Source organism: Cervus canadensis, chromosome 10 (genome assembly GCF_019320065.1).
Source record: "Cervus canadensis isolate Bull #8, Minnesota chromosome 10, ASM1932006v1, whole genome shotgun sequence".
In the NCBI taxonomy this organism is placed as follows: Eukaryota; Metazoa; Chordata; class Mammalia; order Artiodactyla; family Cervidae; genus Cervus; species Cervus canadensis.
In genome coordinates this window covers 73815086-73839968 of record NC_057395.1, presented here as the reverse complement: position 1 = coordinate 73839968, position 24883 = coordinate 73815086, and the positions used below count along the sequence as shown (strand labels likewise).

General features: G+C 50.4%; 3 protein-coding genes across 6 annotated transcripts in view; 2 read left to right on the top strand and 1 right to left on the bottom strand.

Moving 5' to 3' along the window:
• Positions 1-383: 383 nt before the first annotated feature.
• On the bottom strand, positions 384-14232 carry SLC2A10 (solute carrier family 2 member 10). Of its 3 annotated transcripts, none has more exons than XR_006271589.1 (6): positions 14081-14232; positions 5566-6834; positions 4884-5006; positions 2664-2799; positions 1942-2143; positions 384-629 (listed from the first exon to the last, which is right to left on the bottom strand). XR_006271589.1 is itself a non-coding variant. In XM_043479656.1 (6 exons), exons 1-5 carry the CDS (start codon positions 14082-14084, stop codon positions 2272-2274), a joined length of 1641 nt encoding a protein of 546 aa, XP_043335591.1. In that variant the 5' UTR covers positions 14085-14232; the 3' UTR covers positions 384-2143; positions 2250-2271. The 3 variants fall into 3 exon arrangements, 2 of the variants coding, with proteins under 2 accessions (XP_043335591.1, XP_043335592.1); XM_043479656.1 differs by adding an exon at positions 2250-2380 and having other exon boundaries at positions 384-2143; XM_043479657.1 differs by having other exon boundaries at positions 384-2143.
• A 3887-nt stretch (positions 14233-18119) lies between these two features.
• Positions 18120-21405, top strand: TP53RK (TP53 regulating kinase). Its single transcript, XM_043479155.1, has 2 exons — positions 18120-18595; positions 20820-21405. Exons 1-2 carry the CDS (start codon positions 18313-18315, stop codon positions 21296-21298), a joined length of 762 nt encoding a protein of 253 aa, XP_043335090.1. The 5' UTR covers positions 18120-18312; the 3' UTR covers positions 21299-21405.
• Positions 18459-24883, top strand: part of SLC13A3 (solute carrier family 13 member 3) — a 102108-nt gene continuing 95683 nt past the window's right edge. The window contains exon 1 of one of the 2 annotated variants that reach the window (XM_043479152.1): positions 18459-18595. The gene's annotated coding sequence lies outside the window, so the exon portion shown is untranslated. Of the gene's footprint in view, positions 18596-22067; positions 22536-24883 lie in introns of those variants that run through there. The other variant, XM_043479153.1, reaches the window with a different exon arrangement.

Below are 24883 nucleotides of genomic sequence, written 5' to 3'. Positions count from 1 at the left end.
TTTATTGTAAATACTCTTCACTGTAAATTCCATCTAGCCAACTAATTCTCTCAGAAATGTTTTCATTGATTTTCCTGTCAAACTCTGGATTCCAAAACCAACTGTCACTGCAATTTAGCCATGATTTCACAAAATTAGACCACGAAGAAATGCTTGACAGCAACACGACTCAGTAAGGAAGGTGCTCACATCACTGAAGCACACGTGTAGTTGTGACACGAATGCTGGTTGAAATTTCTGTTCACGTTAATGAGTGAGATGGAAGTAAAACAAGGAAGATGTGTGTCCAGACGCCTTCACTGGTGACATGAGCCACCTGTTGGCTGAATTGGATAATAATCCCCTCCATTTTTTTTTGTGCCATTCACAATGTATCAACTACAGACAGGAGAAATTGTTAAGTTTAATTTACATTATTAACATTTCATCCATCACATTGTTGAGACTGGAAAATCAACAAAACAATACATCAAGCCCCGATCTATCATGTTCCTCAGTCTCTCTGATGCAAAGACACTCCCCGTGGACATCTCAGGTGACCAACATGACATCACTGAACGCAGAATCGGCAAGGGGTGGGCCGTGCCCCTCCCCCATGCTCCTCCTGGGATACAATAGCTGTACATCACCTTAAGAGCACAGACAAAAGCAAAATGCAGTAAAATAAGGAAGTGATGCGCTTAGAGTATACATTACCTTGCTTTTTAAGATAATTTACTTAAGTATAAATTTAAATAATTTAATTTTTTAGCAACTGCGCTTAATAAGAGCTTGCAAAAGTCTGAAAATTTAACAACCAGCTTTCACAAGCCAGCATAAGCCAGCTTCAGTGCTGTAAAGGAAGTATCGAGAAATGAGAGGAGAGGAGGACTCGGGAGGGGCCAGAGTCCTGTGGGGTGGAGCTATTAGCTCTGTCTCCATTTGACTCAACCCTTTTGGCCTGGGGCAGTGCGGGGGTGACCCCTTTACAATGTCCCAAAAGTGGGGACCTAGGTATTGAGGGTAAAGAGAAACCCCATCCATCCTGACAAGCTGAATGGGACTAGTTGAAGACGCTCCTGATGGGAGACAGAAGTTAAATACACCCCTAGGGGGAAAGTCAACTCCTTTCTACAGATATGCAAACTGAGGCTTGAGGGAATTGTTACTTATTCAAGGTCAGTAGCTGCCAAGAGGTGGAGGCCACACCGACAACCAGGTTTGTTAGCTTTCAGACCTATCTCCTTTCTGCAAAGTCCTCCTGTGCCATCCTGGAAACTGCTCCTGGAGCACATGACCTGCACTGTGATGGCCCTTGGATTTCAGGGCACACAACTCTGGAATTCTTCACCTTTCCCCTAATTAAAACTTATCTCCCCTAAAGGGATGACTAGCAACTTGAAAGCAGGGCCCATGCTGATTATCCATGGTAGTGCCGGCATTGAAAATTCCGACTCATTGGCTTCTGAAGAGACCTTAAGAACTGCCTGGTTCAGATCCCCCGTTGTATACACAAGGGAAGCCGAGGCCCACGGTCAGACAGCAGGAAGAGCTGCAGTCAGGGCTAGAACTCAAGCCTCCTACCAACCATCTGAGTCGCTGGTGAATGACAAGTATTCTGGGCAAGGGAATTGGAGGGGTTGAACATAATGAGATCTGAGTACCAAAAAGCAGGTGTTCCCCCCCAAAAGTCCCAACCAGATGGAGAAAGAGAGCAGATAATATGGTATTCCTTGCTGGATTTAGGGGTGATCCCAGGAGTGACTTCCTGCTTGAGAAAGCCCACAGAGCAATAGAGTCACAGTGAGATGCTCTCATCATTTCATTACTGCAGAGATGTGCAGAGTCAGTGGCGAAACTGAGGCAAAGAGGCAGAACCTCAGGAACCCTCTGAACCTGAGGCTCAAAATGAAGACTGTGCAGCTCTCAGACTTTCAACCCTTTTGCCCCAGCAAAACAGACCTCTTCTGTAGCAAGGGCGAGTCTTGAAGGACCATCTAGCCCTGTGTTCCGGGGCCCAGGCAAGCAGGAAGCTGAAGACTGTCTGTTAAAGCCATGGTTCCAGCATCTTCCAGATGGACCCCCTCAGGAGGCTGCGGAGACCTCGATACGACTATACTGGACGCCAGCCGAGCTCTGCCTATGGCCAAAGCTCAGGGGGAACCTGCAGCACAGAGAGCGGAGGTTGATAGGGCCTGGTGGCCTTCCCCAGGGCTGATGGGAGTGGACCATGCCTGGGGTCCCCATCCCATCCCCACCCCCACTCCTACCTGGCCCTTCCTGCTTTCTGCCTTAATGTGCATTTCCATCTTCCGAACGGCCCAGCTGTTCCCCCTGGTCTTCCTGGGTCCACCTGTGCCCCCTACAGCCAGATCTCCCCATCACAGCCAGACTGACCCTCCTAAACACAAAGACTAGCTCCTGTCACTCCTGCTGGGAAGTGACATCACGCCCAACCAGCCTCTCCCACATCACCACCCTCCAGTCCCATTTTCCCATCCCACTCAAGGAGAAGAGCTCGTATACAAAGATAGGACAAAAGTCATTGTGTCCAGGCAGTAAGAACAACAGGAAGAGAAGAAAAACACTCTTCTGCAAAGGCAAAGTGTAAGGACTAAATCCCGAAGCAAAGGGCTCGCGGTCTGAGGTCACTCATCCCCCTTGGCCAGCCCTGACCACCTTACCATCTCTTCTGGAATTGCTGGTCTATGTCTGCCAACGACTGGCCTTTTGTTTCCGGGACAAATAAATAGATGAAGCCCAGGCCGAAGACAGCGGTCAGCCCGTACAGCAGGAAGGTCCAGGACAAGCCAATGGCACCTGGGAATGATGGGGCAGGAATGTGGGCGGAGCTTAGCCTGGGCCAACTGGTTGACCAGTGTTCCAGGTGGAACACTTAAAATCAGTTTACCCGGAGCAGATTCTCCAGATGGTAGATTTGCAGAATGACCAACACACTGTCAGATAAAAGTACCATAAAGCAGGAGTAGGACTGGCTGTCCCAGAGGCAGGCAAAGGCCCAGGGCCCAAATCCACAAAATGTCTGGGACTGAACCTGTGTCTCCTGCATCGGCAGGCAGATTCTTTACCTCTGAGCCACCTGGGAAGCTTGACCTCCATGTAATCCTTATACCAGCAGAGAGAGAGTGTTGGACTGGGAGAAGGAGGGCTGTGTTCTAGTCTTCTGACTACCTGGCTAGACTTGGGAAGGATGTATTTCCCAATCTGTGAGATGGGGATGATAGGATATGAAACAATTCTAAGAAGCCCTTCTTCCCCTTGCTTCCTTCCTCCCCTCTCTCCCTTCCTTATCTCTCATTCATTCCACATAAAAGAAATGAGAAATTTCTTTTATGAGTGAGAAATTTGAATTCCCAAAGACTGGGTGTGGGAGACAGGCAAGGTGGACCAGTTCTTCCACCAGTATTTCCCACAGCCCCCAAGGGCTCCTCCTTTGAAGGGGAAACACTTGGCTGCAGGAAGTGGGTAAATAACTCTCAGAACTGTGCCTTGGGGCCCGCAGGGAAGGAGCCCCACCCACCTGGGCCCTGAGGACCCCTGGTCTTGGGTCATGAGTATCCTCTGCATCTCAGACACCCCTCCCTAGTGTCCTGGGCCCATATATTCCCACCCCATCCCACCAGCACCCAGACTGGGTTTGAATGCTAGCTAGGAAGAGGAGGTGTCATTCAAACCAGATCCGAGCAGAGCTTCCTGCTGGCAGGCGGGCACGAGCCAGTTTAAGCTGGTTTAGAATGAAAAGGAAAGGTTGTGGCTCCTGCTGGTCTCAGACACATTCTCTCCAGGGGTAGGGGTGGGTGGGGGAGTGGACCTTCCCCTCTTCTCCGGCCTGGAGGATTTTACAGCATGTCTGAGAGTTCTGGATGTTGTCAGGCACTTCTGTGGAGCTTCTGCACAAAATTTTATTTGGGGAATTGTTCTGCTGCTGCAAATAGGAAAAAAAAAAAAAGCAAACTCCTCCGCTGTAGAGTGGAAACTTTTAGTTACTAGGGGAGAATGGACTTGTCTTGATGGGGACAGGGAGCAAAGCCCTACACTCAGGGCTCCCAATCTCCGTATCCTCTACCCAGAGAACAAACTCCGGGTTTGAGAACAAACTCCTCCCCCCCCCCCCCCCCCCCCCCGCCAATCAGGGATGGCTTCCTGGGCCGAGGAGAAATGGATGCTTCAGCTCTATCCTCCCTTCAGCCTCAACTCTCAGGTTGTCAATAAAGCCAATCCCCTCCACCCCTCCACTGACAACTGATGGCATCTGAAATGAAGTAGAAACTTCACAGGTTGTATCTTCTGTTGTCTTTGTCTCTCAACCCCTCTCATTCTTTCAATAGCACCTCAGTTTTCCTTCGGGGAACCCTCCCCCAACTCTCAGTCCATGCCGTGGGGTGTCTATCACCCCACCTTGTTCAGACTGGGTATGTGGCCCAAGGCCTGGGCATCAGAATATTGCAGCCTTCCAGTGACGGTTCAGTGATGGGCATGTGATCTTGCTGGGCCAATGAGAGTCAGTCCCAGGACATGAGTTAGAGCCATTGGAAAAAACAGGCTCTCCTTCCCAGGGGCTGCCAAGATGAAGAGCCCGGCTTGTGGTCATCTTTGCAGCCCCGCAGTCGGTCTGCCCAAGAAGGAAGCTCACAGCGCGGGAGGCAGAGCCAAGAGAGTATGAAAGCGGGCCCACAGTTTTGTTGAAGCTTCTGGATCTGTCATGGTTAAAGACAGCTACCCTCCTCTTTTCATGACTTAAGACAAAAACATTGCCTTTTGCTCACAAACTGTTTTGCACGGGATTTTCTGTCACTTATACCCAGATGACATAAAAGCCTGGGCTCTGTTTGGAGGCAGTTGTTTCTAGATTTTGGGCCAGGGAATTAGGTCAGAGGACTCACCGATGAGGTCGAGGAAGGAGAGGCTGATGAAGAGGTTGGCGGCCCAGTTGAAGCTGTTGCAGAAGGCAAAGGCCCTCCCTCGGATCTCCACGGGGTAAATCTCGCTGAGGACAAGCCAGGTCACTAGGACAGGAGGGCAGAGAGGATGCCTAGTAGCCGGGACCCAGGGCCTGGCACCCACGGTCCAGCAGACAGCCCCCCAACAATGGGACTCAGTGCAGGGTCAGGCCCCTGACACCCATTTCTCTCTGCTGTTTTCCCCACATGGCCATAAGATTCCCTTCAGAAGGACCAGCAACCTGGCTTTGCACAGGAAACTGAAGGGTTTCCTGGGACCCCAGACTTTCAGTGTCCTAGGCAAATTGGGATGCTTGGTCACCTTATTTATTAAATTCCTTTCCAGTCAACCCTTCTGAGTGAGCTATCCAGCGGCACATTCTGGCTTTATGAAGCTTAGAAGATTTGGGGTCTTCATAAGAAAGAAACCATGACAGACACAAATTAGGCTCCTGCCCTCGGAAGAAGTAGCTTCAAAGAAGCAAGGAGCCCTGGAGTCCAAGCTCATTGTTCTCACGGTCAAGCCACCGCTGGTCCCTCTGAGACCCTGATGGGTTCAGTCCCCACGCTTTCCGCTAGGAGGGGTAGAAGGCTTCCAAGTTACCTGCAGAAGACTCCCACTTACCGGGTCCAAAGCCAATGGAGAAGGCGCTCACAAAGACCATCATGCAGATCAGAGCGGTCCAGTGCAGCAGGGCGTGCTCGGGGGCGGGCGAAAGGCCTCCAGGGGGAGTGAGGCTTAGGGCTGTAGGGTCCTCGGCTCCCGGAGGAGGCCTGGTCCTCTCAGAGGTTGACAAGATTGGCCGCCTGGGGCTCTGGTTGGTCGTGGGCGGCAGAGGTGGAGCCAAGCCCCTGGGCAGGCTGGGGTCTCCAGGGAGCCCCGACAGCCTGGTGGCGTTGGGCACGGCCAGGCAAGCTGGGCCCGAGTGCAGGGGCACAGCAAAGCTGACGAGGCCGAGGCCGCTGACCGACAGGGCCATGAGGGCAGAGCCGGCGAGCAGCAGAGCCCTGCGGCCGGCTCGATCCACCAGCCCCATGGCCGTCAGGGTAGCCGCCACCTTCACCGCACCGAGCCCCACGGAGGCCAGCACAGCGGAGGAGCCTCCCCGGAAGCCGACCGACCGGAAGATGGTGGAGGCGTAGGCGAGCACGTTGGGCTGCCCGGTCAGCTGCTGGAAAAGCACCAGCCCCAGCCCCACGACGGTCCGGCCCCGCATGTTATCGCGGGCCCTGAAGAGGTCCACAAAGGCGTATCTCGGCCTCCCGGGGTCCAGCTTCGTGGCCTCGCCTCCCTGCAGCGGGATGAGGTCCTTGCGGGCTGCAGCCCTGACTGTACCAGCGGGCAGGAAGAGGAGGCTGAGAGACTGCAGGAGAGCGGGCGCAGCGGCCCAGCCAAACATATGCCTCCATCCCCTGGGGGCGCCGGCCAGCGCGTAGTTGAGCGCGTAGGAGAGCAGGACGCCCACGGTGATGCCTGCCTCGTAGAGGGACACCAACACTCCCCGCTGACGAGGGCCCGCCAGCTCGGACACGTGGATGCAGCAGGCCATGGAGGAGAGGGAGATGGCAAAGCCAGCCACCGAGCGGCCCAGGAGCAGCCAGGCCAGGGAGCCGGCCAGGCCCAGGCTCAGGCTGCCTGCCAACAGCACCAAGTTGCTCCCCAGGATGGCTTGCTTCCGGCCATAGCGGTCGATGAGGCAGCCGCCTACCAGAGAGGCGAGGAGAGCCCCCAGGAGCAGGCTGCCCACCAGGAGCTCCTGCTGCGAGCAGCTCAGCCCGAAATCAAGCTGCAGCGGCAGCAGGGCACCCGATATGACTGCCAGTTCATAGCCAAAGGTCAGGCCACCCAGCAAGGACACCGAGGCACACAGGGGCAGGAGGAGTGAAGGTCGGCCTGAAAAACAAAAGTGACAGGGCGGGTGCAGAATGTTTCCATGTCAGAGCATCCAACCGTCCATCAGCCTGTCCCATCAAACCCCCTCTCCACCTGTCCAGCCCTCCATCTCTCCATCTATTCACTCATCTATTCGTTTATATGTCCATCTATTCATTTATTCATCCATCTATCCATATACCCACACATGCATGTATGCATGCACCCACTTCTTCCTTCATCCAGTCCTTCCTTCATCCATCCATTCCATCTGTTCATCCAGCTATTGATCAATTTACCCATCCCTTCATCATCCACTCCTCCATCCATCCACCTACTTCATCCACCACATATTCTTCCATTCCTTGGTCCATTCGTCTACCCCTTAATTCACCCAAATATCCATCCATTTATTGACCCATCTATCCAAAAATATATTCATCCACCCATCGTTGTATTCTGTTTGCTACTTACCCAGACACACACCCACCCATCCATTCATTCATCCATCTAATCATTCAAAAAATTATCTGGCATAATTTTTTATGCCAGTAGGCTGTGTTCTTGGGGCTGACAATACAGTGGTATTTTCAAGGACCTGATATTCTAGGAGAAAAAGGCAGATAATAAACGAATAGGTGATAGATGTCATTAAAAAAAAAAAAAGCAGGTAATGCTGGGAAAGATTGAAGGCAGGGGGAGAAGGGGATGACAGAAGATGAGATGGCTGGATGGCATCACTGACTCGATGGACATGAGTTTGAGTAAGCTCCAGGAGTTGGTGATGGACAGGGAGGCCTGGCATGCTGCAGACCATGGGGTCACAAAGAGTTGGACATGACTGAGAGACTGGGCTGAGCTGAAAGGGGATTGAGAACGATGGAGGGGTTCTGTTTTAAATAGGGTAGCCAGCCAGCTAAGGCATCTCTGAAGAGGGAAAACTTGAGCAGAGATCTGAATGAAGGGAGGGTGAAAATCATGTCAAGTATGGGAGAAGAACATTCTAGACAAGGGAATAGCAGAAACAAAGGCTCTGAAGCTGGACAGTTTGGGGCATGTTTGAAAAATAACTATTAATAGCTAGTACTTCTATGGTATTAAGTACCAGGCTCTGTTTTAAGGGCTTTACATGTATTTACTCATTTAATTCTTACAACAACCTTAAAATCTACTATTCTTAGCATCATCCTCCAAGGCACAGAGAGGTGAAGAAACTTCTTCATGGTCACACAGCAAGTAAGTAGCAAAGTAGATGTGACTAGAGAGTTCAGGCTTTTAATCATGGCCTATTGAGCAAGGAGGCCGGAGTGGCTGGAGATCAGTAGGTGAGAGTAATCGGTGATGAGGTAGGAGAGGTAGGCAGGGGCCAGGTCAGGAGGACATTGATGCATTCCACTCTCAGTGGATTCTAGGCACTTTTTTTATTTTTAATTCGAACTCTTAAAATGTGGCCAGTGTAATTGCGGAACTGCGGTTTTAATTTTATTTAATTTTAATTAAGTGTGAAAATAGCCACATAATGGCCAGCAGCTACTGTACTGGCAGAGCAGCTAAACAGGTTGCTGTTAATTTTTAATTCACATATTTAAACAAATATTTCTGGAAGCATCTAGAGTAATCCAGACACTGTCTCACCCACCCCCTACCCTGGACCTGACAAGAACATTCATGACATTGTAGTCAGATTTATGGAGTGTTTGCTCTGGACCAGGCACTGCTTTGAGCCCTTTTAGTGGACTAGCTCATTTAATTCTCACCGCAACTTTATGAGGTGGGCTTTTGTATTATTTATGAAGGAGTAAACTGATCACCCGGCTTCTCAGGTGGTGGTAATGGTAAAGAATCCGCCTGCCAATGCGGGAGATGCAAGAGACCTGGGTTTGACTAGGAAGGTCCCCTGGAGAAGTGAATGACAACCCACTCCAGTATTCTTGCCTGGAGAATCCCCATGGACGGAAGAGCCTAGCGGGCTACAGTTCATGGGGTCACAAAGAGTAGGACATCGCTGAGCAACTGAGCACACACATATAAACCGATTATCAGAGACACGAAATGACTTGCCTAAGATGAAGAGTATTAAAAATCTAGCATTCTATTCATACTAGATCAAACAAGTAGAATCAAAATGTCATAATTTTTTTAATTAGGCAAAAACTCGTAAGTTTTGTCAGAGAAGGCAATGGCAACCCACTCCAGTACTCTTGCCTGGAAAATCCCATGGACGTAGGAGCCTGGTAGGCTGTAGTCCATGGGGTCGTGAAGAGTGGGACACGACTGAGCGACTTCACTTTCACTTTTCACTTTCATGCACTGGAGAAGGAAATGGCAACCCACTCCAGTGTTCTTGCCTGGAGAATCCCAAGGACGGCGGAGCCTGGTGGGCTACTGTCTATGGGGTCGCACAGAGTCGGACACGACTGAAGCGACTTAGCAGCAGCAGCAGCAGCAGCTTGTTGAGATTCAAAGCCTGGCGGTCTGGTTCCACAATCTGTACCCTTAGCCACTCCAGTATAAAACCTTGGCAGAATAAAATTTCACTGTTTTCTCACTCCTGCCTCACCCCATCTATGTTAGGCAATTTTTGTGCAGGGGCGGGGAGAGGACTTTCATTGGTGGAGGAATCACCTCCCCTCCCCAGCCCATTTTTCTCCCCATCACCTCTGCCCCCCAGGAAACAACCCCCTACCATCCCCTGGCTGGCCTAGTCCTTCCTCTTCATGACCATCAACCAACACCCTGGGGGGATGATGCTGCCCAGGTCCTGCCGCTTGTCACCCCCTTCTGCCCCACCTCCCTCAGTTTCTAGAGTTCACTGCCAGAAGGAAAGTTTCACCCAGGCCATGTGAGGCAATCCCGTGAAAACACAGAACTTCTCTGCCATGTCCTGGGTTCTTCTGGAGGTGAATGGGAACCCAGCCAAAGGGCCCAGGGGCAAAGTTGACTGTCCACAGGTTCCACCGGAAAATGCAGAAGGACAGACTCAGGTCTCAGTGGCAAGGGCAGAACAGCAACAATAAAGGAAGATCAAACAGTAATAATAACAAGTGTCACTGGCAGAGTGTCTCCTCTCTGCAAAGACTTCAGGTGCCTTCTCTCAATTCACCTTGGTGACGACTCTAGGTGGTAGTGCTGCAATTACCCCCATTTGACAGATGGGAAAACTAAGGCTCAGAAACTAAGTGTTCTGTGAGAAACCAAGTGTTCTCACAGCTGGGAAGCAAAAGGATCAGGACTCAAACGCTGTCCCATCTGACTCCCAAACCCACGTATTTAAGCTTTCCAAGGCTCCTACCACCTACTCTATAAGTTAACTCATGAGCATGACCTCCCAGTCCCTGCACGAGCTGGTGGCCCCAGCCCGCCTCCTTAGCCACCTCTCCTCTCCACCCCTATCCCCACCCCTCCGAAACACCCTGCAAACACTTGTTCCTAGCACACACCATAGCGTTTCATGCTGTTCTGCCCTCTACATGAACTGGTCCCTCTCTTCCCGACCTGTGTTCCCCAAATGCTCACTCATCCTCTTCAGCCCCAGTCCACCTCCCTGAGGGGCTCCAGTAATACACATCTGTGATTTGGCCTCAGGCCCCATGCTCTGTGGGGAGCTGCCCTCGCCTCTCCTGTCTTCATCTCTCAATCCCTGAATCTGGGTAGACTTGACCTCCCCACCTCCACCCCCCATCACCTAGCTCCAGACGTTGTGTCCGTGACCCAGGTCTGACTAGCTAGCAGGTTCTCCGGCCTTGGGCAGTGGTGAATGCCACGTGGCTGAACCTGAGCCAGTGAGAGACAGTCCAGCCCAGGGTGGTTGCTTATTTGGGTTTCTGAGCTGGTAGTTTACCTGCCTGGAGCAGCTGGGGGTCATCTTTCCCTAGCAGGGAATCCTGACTACACTGCCCGAGCTCCTAGATCCAACCATGCCTGAAGGCGCAGATGTTTTCAGAGACCAATAAATAAGTACCTTTTTAGTTTTTTCCTGGTTAAGCTAGTTTGACAGAGACTCTAATTCCTGTACATCGTCCTCAACTTTCTAAGTCATATTTTTCACTTCCAGCCAATTCTGCTTTCTTCTGCATTTGCTCACACCAAGTAATTGTGAAATCAATGTGTTTTCCTTATTAAACGGGACATGATGAGAACATAGACTTACTGTCTCTGTGTCTCTAGGCCCCAGCCCCACCCTGAAACCTAAGATGGGCCGATTAAAGGTTCTACTGAGTGAATGAAAGATTGAGTCAGGATCCAGGGCAGTATCTCCACGTCCCATTCCAAGGACTGTGTCAGATACATTTGAACTTAATCTAATGCTCTAGAGCAGCCAGAGAGACTGTATGATAACCCAAGTCAGGCCACATCATTCTGCTTAGAGTCCTCCAAGGCTCCTCTTTTGCTATGAAAAAAGTCAAAGTCCTGACAGTGACCTTCAAGGCCCTATAGGACCTGACTCCTCTCACTGAACTCCTGGCACACCAGCCTCCTTGCGGTGCCTCCTCACTCCAAGCCCATTTCAAGTCAAAGCTTTTTACCAGGTCTCACCTCTGCTGGGAAAGCCCTTTCTCTCCATTTCAGTGACCCCAATCCCGCTTCCCTCTGGCTCCTGCTCAGCGTCACCTTTTCATGAGGCCTTCCCTGATGCTCTCCTTAAAACTGCAAGCTCCCATGGCATCCAGCCCTTCGTATTCCACTTTCCTGCTTGTTTTCCTCCATGGTACTTTTCATCATCTGAAATAACTATACATTTAACATATTTGGGGGGCTCAACAACCAGAATGTCAACCCTAAAGGGACAGGAGTTCTTTGTACATTCTCAGTTGTCTCCTGATGCTGGGGACAGTTCCTGGCATACAGTAGACATTCAGTATATACTGGTTGAGTAAACAGATGATTGAATAAATGAGTGAATTCAGGACATAGGGAACCCAGACAGAAAGGATTTGGGCTCTTGAGCATCTTGGCTGATTCAGGGTCTGGAAGTGGCGATGGACAGGAAGTGGAGTAAATCCTGGCCTCCAAACTATGACAGCCCAGCCTGAGTTTAGGTACTGGATGGTTCAGCAGGTAAACGATCTGCCTGTCATGGAGGAGATACAAGAGACCTGGGTCCGATCCCTGGGTCAGGAAGATCCCCTGGGGGAGGCAACCCACTCCAGTGTTCTTGCCTGGGAAATCCCATGGACAGAGGAGCCTAGTGGGCTACAGTCCATGGGGTTGCAAAAGAGTCTGTCACGACTGAGCGACTAAACAACTCCCTTTCTATGGATTGTCTGTCTAAATATAATATGTGAAACTGGCTCACCCTGGATGAAGTCCCCCAGTTCTTGAAAGCAGAGCTTCCCAGGGGAGAGAATCAAGGGGCAGGTAGAGAGGAAAAAGCCAGGTCATGGCTGCACACTTCACCAGCCGCAAGTCCCAGGGCACCTTCGGTGGGTGATGCTAGAGCAGCATCTCACCCAGAGGGACAATGTATTGGATCCCTCCCCAACCAGAGACCTGCCATGGCTTCCCTTGAAACTCCAGGGAAAAGCCAGGAGTGAAACTGACCCATGCAAATATCTTCACCCAGACGGGTGGCTTCCAAGTGTCCCAACAACAGGTGATGTAAGTGGGACTGTTGTTGATACTATAGCCAGCTCACCTCCTTTCCAGAAGCCATACCTCTAGCAGCTGCCTTAATTCCTACATTAACCCTGTGTCACAGACACTGGTGCTGTTTCCATTTTACAGATGAAGCAACTGAGGCACAGAGAAGTAAAGACGTTTGCCTAGCGTTGAGAGTTTGACCAACCTAGATAGCATATTAAAAAGCAGAGACATTACTTTGCCAACAAAGGTCCATCTAGTCAAGGCTATGGTTTTTCCAGTGGTCATGTATGGATGTGAGAGTTGGACTGTGAAGAAAGCTGAGCGCCGAAAAATTGATGCTTTTGAACTGTGGTGTTGGAGAAGACTCTTGAGAGTCCCTTGGACTGCAAGGAGATCCAACCAGTCCATCCTAAAGGAGATCAGTCCTGGGTGTTCATTGGAAGGACTGATGTTGAAGCTGAAACTCCAGTACTTTGGCCACCTCATGCGAAGAATTGACTCATTGGAAAAGACCCTGATGCTGGGAGGGATTGGGGGCAGGAGGCGAAGGGGACGAGAGAGGATGAGATGGCTGGATGGCACCACTGACTTGATGGGCATGAGTTTGAGTAAACTCCAGGAGTTGGTGATGGACAGGGAGGCCTGGCGTGCTGTGATTCATGGGGTCGCAAAGAGTAAGACACGACTGAGTGACTGAACTGAACTGAACTGAACCAAGAGTTTATCAAGTCATAGAGCATATTTTGAACTTGAGTAGTCTGATTCCAGAGTCCCAATGTTGGGTGTGATTAAAAAAATAAAATCTCACGTTAACAGATCATTTACCATGTGCAAGTGGTATAATGAGTATTTAAGTTCATATTCTCATGTCATTCACATGGCTTCCCTGTGATGGGGGTATTTCCCGGTGACTGTTTTGGAGATGCAAAAACTAAGGTGAGAGAAGTTAACTATCCTGTCCTAGATCAGGATGCACCTGGGAAATGGGAGAATGAGGGCTGGAACCGCCCCCCCAAATCTACATACAGGTTCACTGAGTCCCCAACCCCTAAACCAATGTCTGCCAGGTAGTAGGTGGATCAATGATTGACCTTTTGAGGCTTCTGAATCCAGAGAGAAAAATACAAACCTTAGTCCCCTGGAGCAACAAAGTTTCCTAACCTTCCCACCTCCCCAAACCCCACCACCCACCCCCGCCCCCACTCTCCTCTATCTTCCCCTCCACTGAGCATCTGACAGCAGAGGTTTTTGTCTGTTTTGTGTAGGGCAGCATCCCAAGCCTAGAACAGTGCCTGGAGAGAAGTGCTCAGCGAATCCATGAATCAGTTTGCTCCTTTCCGAGCCTCTTCTTCATCTGCAGGATAGGAACAAATTCACTCACTCATGGGACGCTGCAAGGCTTCAAGAGGTCAGGAGAGGGTAGGGCCCCGGAATAAGCTCCTGGTATCAAGTTAAGGAGCCCTCTCAGGTCACTTTTTTTCTGGGCAGAAAGGAACGTGGAAGGAAGTGGGCCCAAGTCCCTTCCCAGCCCCCAGCCAAGGCCTGCTGTCCCGGCGGCCACCCGAGTGGGCGGTATCTGGTCTGGGCGCGGCAGCGGCGGGCAGAGGCTGCGCGCGCAAGGATGGGGTCGCGGGGCTTTCCTGCCCGAAGCGCCCCTCTGCCCGCTGCGCCGATCGCGACTTACCCATGGCGACCAGGGCTCCCGAGGAGAGCGGGGGGCGCTGGGGGACTGGGCGTGCATCTCCCCCGCCGAGTCCCCGCCTCGGCAGCAGCAGCCGGACAAACTTTCCGGCCCGCCTCCGTCCCTCCCTCCCCGCCTGCCCTCCTGCGGCGCCGCCGCCACGTCGGCCAGCTCAGGGCCCCTGCGCTGGGGGCGGGGGACGGCGGTGCGCTCGGGACGTCGCCAGTCTCGCCCGGCCCGGCTGGGAACCCACCCACCGTCATCCCGGTTGCGGGTGGGGAGCCCACAATTTGTCCTCCTAGAGGAAAGGAGTTCGAATCACTGCGGTCCACGCTAGTTTGGCCTCTCCAGCATCCACCCTGACACATACACCCACTTCAGCCGCTCACGGTCTCACGGATTTATCTTCCATTCATTGAACACTTAGGTTTGGACACCTCCCACCTGCCCTCAGGCACTCTCCTACGTCTTGAGTATGGGCTGGGAGAACCAGAAAGACAGTTCGTTCTGTTCCTGTGGAATTTACTTTCTGGTGTGGGAAGCAGAAAGATAAATAGCCAAAAGAACCAGAGAAACACCTGGCCATGAAGGCCAGGCAGAGAATTAAGCTAGGGTGCTGGGTTAGCCAGCCACAGGTGGCTGCTTTAGCTGGGGTTGGGGAGGGGATTTTTTTGAGCTGAGATCTCCGGTTCCAGACAGGAGGGAGACCAAAGGCAAAGGCCCTGCAGGGAGGAGCTTGTGCAGTCAGAGTGTCTGGAGCAGAGGGGGAGATAGGGTCCAAGGTGCATGCAAGCATGCGTGCTAAGTTGCTTCAGTCTGTGTCCAACTCTTCATCACCCTATGGACTGTAGCCCGCCAGGCTCCTCTGTCCACGGGGATTGGCCAGGCAAGAATACTGAAGTGGGTTGCCATGCCCTCCTCCAGGGGATCTTCTCCACCCAGGGATCGAAGTTGAGGCTCTTATGCCTCTTTCATTGGCAGGCGGGCTGCTCACCACCAGCGCCACTTGGTAAGCCCAGAGTCCAGGGTAGGTGTTGGCCAACCCAGATCATCTAAGTCCTTGGGAGGCCGTGGTCAGGATGGGATTTTATTCCAACTGACACAGAAATAATTGGGCAGTTCTAGCAGGTTATAGGGAGCAGGCATGGAAACAGGGGACTCTTTAGAGGCTGTTGCAGGTTGAAAAGGTGACATTGATGTGGACTAAAGTGATTGGCACCCCACTCCAGTACTCTTGCCTGGAAAATCCCATGGACGGAGGAGCCTGGTAGGCTGCAGTCCTTGGGGTAGCTGAGTCGGACATGACTGAGCAACTTCACTTTCACTTTTCACTTTCATGCACTGGAGAAGGAAATGGCAACCCACTCTAGTGTTCTTGCTTGGAGAATCCCAGGGATGGGGGAGCCTAGTGGGCTCCCATCTATGGGGTCTCGCAGAGTCGGACAGGACTGAAGCGACTCAGCAGCAGCAGCAGCAGCAAAGTGATAGCAGTGGGGCTGGAGAAAAGTCAGCAGACAGACTCGATAAGGGCAGATGGACTGGGAGAGGAGCATTTTATGAATGAGGAAACTGAGGCAAAGGGACGTGAAGTAACTTGCATTATAAACAATACATAAAATCAATAGTGCTTAAGGACACACAGTATATAGCTGACCTTGAAGTCAAGCTTATGGGGAAAACCGTGCTCTTATCCATCAAGCTCTTGGCATGGAGAAGAGCCCAAGGAGGCCTCTTGGCTTTTGCCATGTGACAGTTCCTCCTTCATGTGCGTATCTGGAATTGTCACCAGGAGACATACAGAAAAGCCTAGGCTGTTCCATTCCTGAGATAACTTCTAGAAGTTATATGATTTAAAAGGGCAGGAAGTCTTTGATCTCCATGGCTTGCATTATGTCAGGATGTTTGCAGGTCTGCTTTCGGGTTCTCTCTCTCCTAGAGAATAGAGAATCTCTCTTCACTGGTTGCCCCAAATGAGAAAGAAAAAGTTCTAATTGGGCATTTTGGTAGGCGTCTTCAAAAATGACTTCCTGGTGGTCCAGTGGCTTGAGCCCACGTACCAATGCAGGGAATCTGGGCTCAATCCCTGGTCTGGGAAGATTCCACAAGCCATGGGGCAAACTGCAAGCCCATGTGCTCCAAAGCCCGTTCTCCAACACAAGAGAAACCACTACAAGGGAAGCCACTGCAATGAGAAGCCCACAGACCGCAACTAGAGAGTAGCTGCCACTCACCGCAACACTGCAACTAGGGAAGGCCCACATGAAGCAACGAAGACCCAGCTCAGCCACAAAAAAAATTAAAAAAAATAAATTTTTAAAGGATAACCATTATTTTTAAAAAATGGTTTCCCTTGAGGTGAGGCAGGACCTAGTAACTCATTTCTAACAAAGAGAATACAGCAAAAGTGTACTCTAAAATGTTTGTCATTTTAGAGATCAGGTTATAAAAGATGGTGATTTCCATCTTGCTAAACCTCTTCTGATCACTTACTCTCTCTGATGAAGCTACTTGCTGTGTTATGAGTTGCCCAGTGGAGAGGCCAGTGTAGCAAGAATTGAGGGTGCCCTCCAGGCAATAGCCAGGGAGGAACTAAGGCCCTCAGATTAACAATATGTGGGGAACTAAATCCTGCCACTAATCAAATAGTCATATAAGCAAACAAAAAGGCAACACAAAAGAGAGATTCACAGGGACTCCAGGAATCATTAAGTTGGGTTTTCCCTCCTATGAGAAGTCAGGGAGGGCTTCCTGAGGAAATAACATTTGAGCTGGAAATGGAAAGATGCCTAGATGAGTTTAGGCAACCAAGAGAAGGAAGAGCACTTCTGATGTGGGCAATAGCAGGTGCAAAGGCCCCATTGCAAGAGGGAGCCTGGCAAGAATGAGACTGAGAGAAGGCAAATGTGTATGAAGATCCCAGAGCAAAGGGGAATTTGGTGGGAGATGAATCTGCGAGAGGGACACAGGGCCCCATGCAGGACCTCATGGGTCTTTATCTGAAGCACAACAGGGAGCCACTGAAAGATTTTAAACTAGATTTCCTATGGTAGAAGTCAGAACCAGTCTGACTATAGCAAGCCTGGAACTTTTAAATATGTTTCCACAATGGATTTTTCCAAAGGAGGGTGTTGGAAATTGGAGGAAACAAAAAGTGTCCACCAAACTGAAAAGGTATCTTGAGAATGGAAAATAAGGCAGGCAGCTCCATATAATCAACGGATAAGTTTATTATAAGGTAACTTACAGGATAGAATCAAGTGGACAGCAATCCAGAAGCATTTGCAGCTGCACTTTGAACCTTCAAGAGGCCATTGGGACAATTTTATAGTTAACCTAGGGTTTAGGGGTACATCCTTGGAAACAGGAAGTGCATTCCTAAGTCAAGATTTATGAATGGGTAACTGGTTTTTGCAGAAACCAAGAGCACATTAGCAAAGGTCTTCATCGTTTGGAGGCTAACAAAGCATAGAGGCCACCTGGACCTAAAAATCACTGATGACAGAGATTTACTACACAGAATAGCCATAGGTAGGGTGAGCAGAAGGAACTGTACAGACCCAAGATGGCCTCAGTCATGCTAACAACCATACCGAACAATTCAGACAGATTTGGTAACCATGGAAATGACCATATGGACACTAAGAACTATGATAATGAAACTACAAACTTGGGAAACTGGGTTTTCCAAACCAAATAGAATTGGTTCTATAGGAGCTTCAAGTAGGCTGAACTGATGAAAGGTGCTGGAAACCACATTAGGCCAAAACAAAGGGTCTCATGTTTGAAAAGGTTACCTTCCCTGGGTATGAATGAACGCAGAGACAGTGAAGTACAACTTCCCAGGATCCGGATAGATTACTGAGAGCAGATTCCAAAACAGGTTTTTCAGAGAGACGCCGAAGCTTTCCGGAAATAGCCGAAGAGCTGAGAGGTGGCGCCGCCACCAAAGCCAACCGCAAGAGTCACGAAGGGCTTCCGGAAAGAGCCGAGGAGTGGAAAGAGCTGCTCACCGAGAGCTGCCGAGGGTTTACGGAAGTAGCCGAAGAGCCGAGTGGCGGGGCCAGGAGCCTTAGAAAAGAGCTGAAAGGTTGGGAGGGGGAACCACTTCCACGAGGCAAAAGGGTCGGCCTTAGAGAGACCGAAGAGGCCCGAGCATTTCCGGAGCGAGCCGAAGCAGCCCCGACAGTTTCCGGAGGCGGCCGAGGGGCTCCGCGCGGCGACGCTGAAACGCAAACATGGCGGCGGCCGGCGCTGCTGCCGCTGAGCCGAACGAGGAGCTGGCGCCCGCGGCCGAAGCGCTGGCCGCAGCCCGAGAGCGGAGCAGCCGCTTCCTGAGCGGCCTGGAGCTGGTGAAGCAGGGCGCCGAGGCGCGCGTATTCCGCGGCCGCTTCCAGGGCCGCGCGGCCGTGGTGAAGCACCGCTTCCCCAAGGGCTACCGGCACCCGACGCTGGAAGCGCGGCTCAGCCGGCGGCGGACTGTGCAGGAGGCCCGGGCGTTGCTCCGCTGTCGCCGCGCAGGTAAGACGGCCCAGCTGGGGACGCGGGAAACCCCCGAGGCTCCGGGGCCCGAGCGACGCAGGTGAGGGGCTCCCCTGCGCTGCGGGGGTGGGGGTGGGGGTGGGGCGAGATTTGACTCAGTTTCTCCATTTGTACCTTCTTCAAGGCTTTCCATTAAGAAATGTCATCCTTGCATCCTTCTTTTCCTTTCATTAACTCTTAAGAAGCCACTTGACGTTGTAGTGATGAGCATTTGTCCCGGAGCTCTTGGCGCCTGGTTCAGTTCCCGACTCTTCCACTTTTACTCACCGTTGAGCATGTCTTTTAACTGCCCCGAGCCTCAGTTTCCCCATCTGTACAGTCTCAACTTTCGACCACTGTTATTTTTTTATTAGTTACTTTTAAGAAGCAGATGTATTTACAAGTACTTGTCCAGGAGCCAGGGTCTCTGGATTCACACAGTCTGGCTCAGTTCAGTCGCTCAGTCGTGTCTGACTCTTTGCGACTCCATGGACTGTAGCACACCAGGCTTCCCTGTCCATCACCAACTCCCGGAGCTTGCCCAAACTCATGTCCATCCAGTCGGTGATGCCATCCAACCATCTCTTTCTCTGTCGTCCCCTTCTCCTCCTGCCTTCAGTCTTTCCCAGTAGCAGTGTCTTTTCAAATGAGTCAATTCTTCACATCAGCTGGCCAAAGTGTTGGAGTTTCAGCTTCAGCATCAGTTCTTCCAATGAATATTCAGGACTGATTTTCTTTAGGATGGACTGGTTGGATCTCCTTGCAATCCAAGGGGCTCTTAAGAGTCTTCTCCAACACCACAGTTCAAAAGCATCAATTCTTTGGCACTTAGCTTGCTTTATAGTCCAACTCTCACATCCGTACATGACTACTGGAAAAACCATAGCTTTGACTAAACACTATTTTGCACCATGACCATAAACCTTTGCCTCTGTTGAGAAACAAGGTTCAGAGGGGAGAAGTAACTTGCTCAAGTTTACACAGTTAGTAAGGCTTTCACCCCCTATTCCTCTGACTTAGCAACACTGGCTTTTCACTTTTACACTTTCTGTGTTTGTTTCTTTCATTGGTAATTTTTTAGGCATCTACTGTACACTGAGACATTGTTAGGTGTTGGGAGATCTGGAAGAAATTCAGTTGCCAACAAGCACACTGTCTCTGCCCTTGCTTGGATTTGCAAAGTTATGCATGCGTTCATATTTCCTATTTTCACCCTTTCCAGGAGCTAAGTTCTATTAAGCAGGGACCCCAGTTGCTTTGTTTCCTGCTGTATCTCTACACGTTTGTCTCTAGTATCTTGAAGTGTCTTGAGTGTGATTGACATTCAGTAAAGAGTCATTGAATCTTCAAACTCAGTGAAGTCATTGGATTATTGGTATACTGTTCGCATGTTATAGAGGCAGAAATGGAGGCTTAGAGAAATGCATGTGTCTTTAAAGATACACAGTTAATAAGGAAGGGAGCTGGGATTTGAACCTGTCCTTCCTCTCTGTAAAGATGCATCTCTAAGCCAGCATGCTGCTTGACCTCCTGCTTGTGTCCTTGTCGGGGAAACTGCTTTCATATGTTTGAACATATGACTGTTGGTGCTTACCCTTCTGGCTCTATTTGGATTTGTATTTTAGGGAAGAAGTATGACAGTGAAAGTGAAAGTCGCTCAGTTGTGTCCGACTCTTTGCGACCCATGGACTACACAGTCCATGGAATTTTCCAGGCCAGAAATACTGGAGTGGGTAGCCTTGTTCCTTCTCTAAGCGATCTTCCCAACCCAGGAATCGAACTCAGGTCTCCCACGTTGCCGGCGGATTCTTTATCAACTGAGCCCCCAGGGAAACCCAAGAATACTTGAGTGGGTAGCCTATCCCTTCTCCAGTGGATCTTCTGGACCCAGGAATTGAACTGGGTTCTCCTGCATTGGAGGTTAATTCTTTACCAGCTGAGCTACCAGGGAAGCCCCAATATGACAAATGAAGTTCAATCTCAGTGGGTGAAAGGGAGGAGGGAGCTTTGGCTGTGCTGACCTTAGCTGGGGTGGTCTAAGCATAGTCTGGCAGGAGAAACTTCCAGAGAAGGAAAGTTGTACATTCTGCAGTATTCCTAAATTTTTCCCCCCAAATATGCAGATACACACTGGAAAATTTTTCTGATTGAGCTAGAAAATTAAGCTTACTATTAAGAAAAAAAAAAGTATCTAATTCAATGACCCCTTATATCTTGGTTACAGGAATATGTGCCCCAGTTGTCTTTTTTGTGGACTATGCTTCCAACTGCTTATTTATGGAAGAAATCGAAGGCTCAGTGACTGTTCGAGATTATATTGAATCCACTCTGGAGACTGAAAAATCTCCCCAAAGTCTCCTGGGCTTAGCCAGGACAATTGGGCAGGTTTTGGCTCGAATGCACGATGAAGACCTCATTCATGGTGACCTCACCACATCCAACATGCTCCTAAAACCCCCCCTGGAGCAGCTGAACATTGTGCTCATAGACTTTGGGCTGAGCTTCATTTCAGCGCTTCCGGAAGACAAGGGAGTTGACCTGTACGTGCTAGAGAAGGCCTTCCTCAGTACCCATCCCAACACTGAGACTGTGTTCGAAGCCTTTCTGAAGAGCTACTCCACCTCCTCCAGAAAGGCCAAACCAGTGTTAAAAAAATTAGATGAGGTGCGCCTCAGAGGGAGAAAGAGATCCATGGTGGGCTAGAAGAATTCTCTGTGTGACAACCACAGGCAGGAAGCTGTTCACAGCACATTTGAAGGAGGCCATGAGTACGAGATGCTACCTAAATAAAGATGGTCGGGTGATTTTCAGTGCTGTGATTGTGCTTGTTCGGCGTTACCGCCTGCAGTTCACTGTTCTCGCTTACTCTGTGTGTGTCTGGCAGGACTGGGCGTTCAGAATAAATCTCAGGCTTTCTCTGCAGCTGCAAGGCGTACACCTCAGATTGAAGGGCGTGACATTACAAAACGCTGAACCGCATGCTGAGCCAGTGAACCACACTGAACCGCTTTTCAGTCCTGGAGAGACTAGGACAGGGCCTCAGCTGGTGGCAGCGTATCTTTATCAGCTCTCTAACCCAGCCTTTTTTGTTGTTGTGTTCGTGACATAGTCCTCTTGAAACCAATACAGTGGGATGCAGCCAGCATATTACAAAAAGAAATGGAATCAAAGATTAGAAAATATTAAAGTGCATTATATGTAGTATTGTAAATATTGTTTTATGAAACTTGTTTCAAATGTGTATATAGACAACAGTACATACTAAGTTTTGGTGTAAAATACAGTTCTTTTTGAGAGTATGGTAAAAAAAAAAAAGAAAAATGCTGCTTAACTCCACTTATCCTTTAAGAAATGAGATGCTGGCAATGACATGTGTTTAAATTATTATATTATGTATTGGCATTATATCACACTGTTTTTCAAAGAATTCCAAGGCCACAGAGGCTGGCCATAATTTTTTCAATGAATATTCTCAACGAGACTGCAGGCTCATTCTCCAGTTTCCTCCCGTACTGTCCAGCTAATATAGCTAGTCTCTGCCTTGTGGAGGGAATGGTTGACCCATGTGTGCAGGCGTTACATCAGCAGATACCTAGTATTCGCTTTGTGCCAGGCACCGGAGACAGAGGGGATGTGAACCACTCGGGAAACAAACTAAGTACCTAAGAGAGTTTCAGACAGTGATGAGGGCTGTAAATGATACTGAGATCCCAAGTGACCGCGAGGAATGCACGTTGCAGTGGGAGTGGCAGGAGTGGTCAGAGAAGCCTCTGATGAAGTGATGTTGGAGCTAAGACATGCCTGAGAACCAAGAGATGGTGGATGGAGCATGATGTACCAAGTTGGTGAAGGAGGAACTTCCTCGAGGGACAGCAAGGCCAGTGGGACTGGTTGGCAGCCAAGCAAGGAGGAGAAACAGGAAGTGAAATCAGAGAAGTGGGTAAGCGCTGGGTCATAACAGGCCTGGTAACAAGACCGGGTTTTTATTAACGCAACTCAGGAGGTTTTAAACAGGGAGCATCTGATTTGTGTTGTGAAAGGATGGCATCAGTAGAGGAAAGACCCTACAGAGTCAGAGTGAAGGCAAGAGAGCAGCGAGAAGATTGAGCCTGTGATGGTGGTCGACGGGTGGATGGTCAGCCACGTGACATGCTGGCCAGCAGCTGGGGGAGGTGTCAGCAGCAACAGGGAGGCAAAAACTGCCCTCTGCCGGCGGGGAGAAAGAGATAACCAGAGACCGGAGAGATGTCTGCCTGTTCCCAGGAGGAGCATTCCACCTTCCTCCTCAGTCCGTGGCCCAGGCTGGGAAACAAGGGTGAACAAGCCTTCCTGGGGGATCAGTGGATTCTCCTCCTAGTTCAGTGTCTCACAGAGGCTAGGCTAAGGATCCCTCTGTGATCCCAGCTCCCTCGAAGTCCATGTGGGGACAGCCTGTGCTTTGCATCAGTCAGCCAACAGCACCAGCAGCCATGTGTGAATTCCCCCTGGGATCCCCCCGCCCCCAGACAGGTGTTCAAACCTCCATTTTACAGATAAGGAAACACTGAGCAACGTAGAGTATGATGTGCTCAGATCGCAATAAGCGACCGAGCTCGGGTTCAAACTCCCATTTGCAACGTGAGTTAACTGTTTTGAGCAGTCAAGTTCTTTGTGTACATCGCCCCGTCTTCAAGGGAAGGCAGCTGAGGTGCAGAGAAAGTCAGCCTTGCTCCAGGTCACGCAGCAAGTGAGTGGCAGAGCTGGGGCAAGGTGCTGTGACGTAGAGGTGTCCAGCAAAAAGGACACAGGCCACATCTGGGGAACTGGCCAGTCCGTGGGCCGCAGGATGGAGTTACCCAAGCCTGGCCTGGCGAGTGCCCCGTGCGGGCGTGCTCCTGAGCCGTCTGAGCTGCCCTCGGGGAGGTGGGGGCGCTGGCGAGGCCCGTGGGCTGTAGTCTGCTGTGACTGAAGATCAGCTGTAACTGAGGATCAGCTGTAACTGAGGATCCTGTAACTGAGGATCTCCTGTAACTGAGGATCCTGTATAACAGGATCAGCTGTAACTGAGGAGTCTGCTGTAACTGAGGATCAGCTATAACAGGATCAGCTGTAACTCAGGATCCTGTAACCCAGGATCAGCTGTAACTCAGGATCCTGTAACTCAGGATCCTGTAACAGGATCAGCTGTAACTCAGGATCCTGTAACTGAGGATCCCGTAACTCAGGATCAGCTGTAACTCAGGATCCTGTAACTGAGGGTCCTGTAACTGAGGATCAGCTGTAACTGAGGAGTCTGCTGTAACTGAGGATCAGCTATAACAGGATCAGCTGTAACTCAGGATCCTGTAACCCAGGATCAGCTGTAACTCAGGATCCTGTAACTCAGGATCCTGTAACAGGATCAGCTGTAACTCAGGATCCTGTAACTGAGGATCCCGTAACTCAGGATCAGCTGTAACTCAGGATCCTGTAACTGAGGGTCCTGTAACTGAGGATCAGCTGTAACTGAGGAGTCTGCTGTAACTGAGGATGTAACTCAGGATCAGCTGTAACTGAGGATCCTCAGGATCAGCTGTAACTGAGGATCCTGTAACTGAGGATCCTGTAACTCAGGATCAGCTGTAACTCAGGATCCTATAACTCAGGATCAGCTGTAACTGAGGATCCTGTAACCGAGGATCCTGTAACTCAGGATCAGCCTGGATCCTGATGCCGCTTCCCATACGATCACCTTTACACTGACAGGCGCCTGGTTTGTGGCCCACAGTTTGCCAGGCTGATTTGTTTAAAATATCACGTTCAAATATTTGTCTCAGTTACTGAGTCTTGGGGGCCCTAGGCAAGCACTGCTCTGGCCTCGCACTCATCCTTAACTCCTAACCCCGCCGTCACCAACTGATGGAGACTCTGACTGAGTGCCCATGTCCTTATAAGGGCCTGCTCCAACTCTCTTTTTGGGAACTAGGACTCTCCTCTTGTGTCCTGAGTTCAGGGCCCTGCAATTACAGAGGACTGAATTCCCCTTGGCCTGAACCCAGTGGTGTGGCTCTCATTTGCCACTAGAGGTCGCAAGTTTCTGTCATTCTGGGTGCAAAGACGTTAAACTTACTGCCCTTCCAGCCTCTCTTCCACTTCCTTCTCCCTTCTCCTACCCCTGTCCTCCTCCTCCCGCACCCCCTTATCTTCCTCTGCTTCCCTCTTTTCTTCTCTCTCTCTCCATTGAATTTGTTCATTTATTCACGCAACACCTTAGCTGAGTGTCCAGATGTGAGTGCCATGCTGATCACTGGTCGCTCAGGATACTAGAGA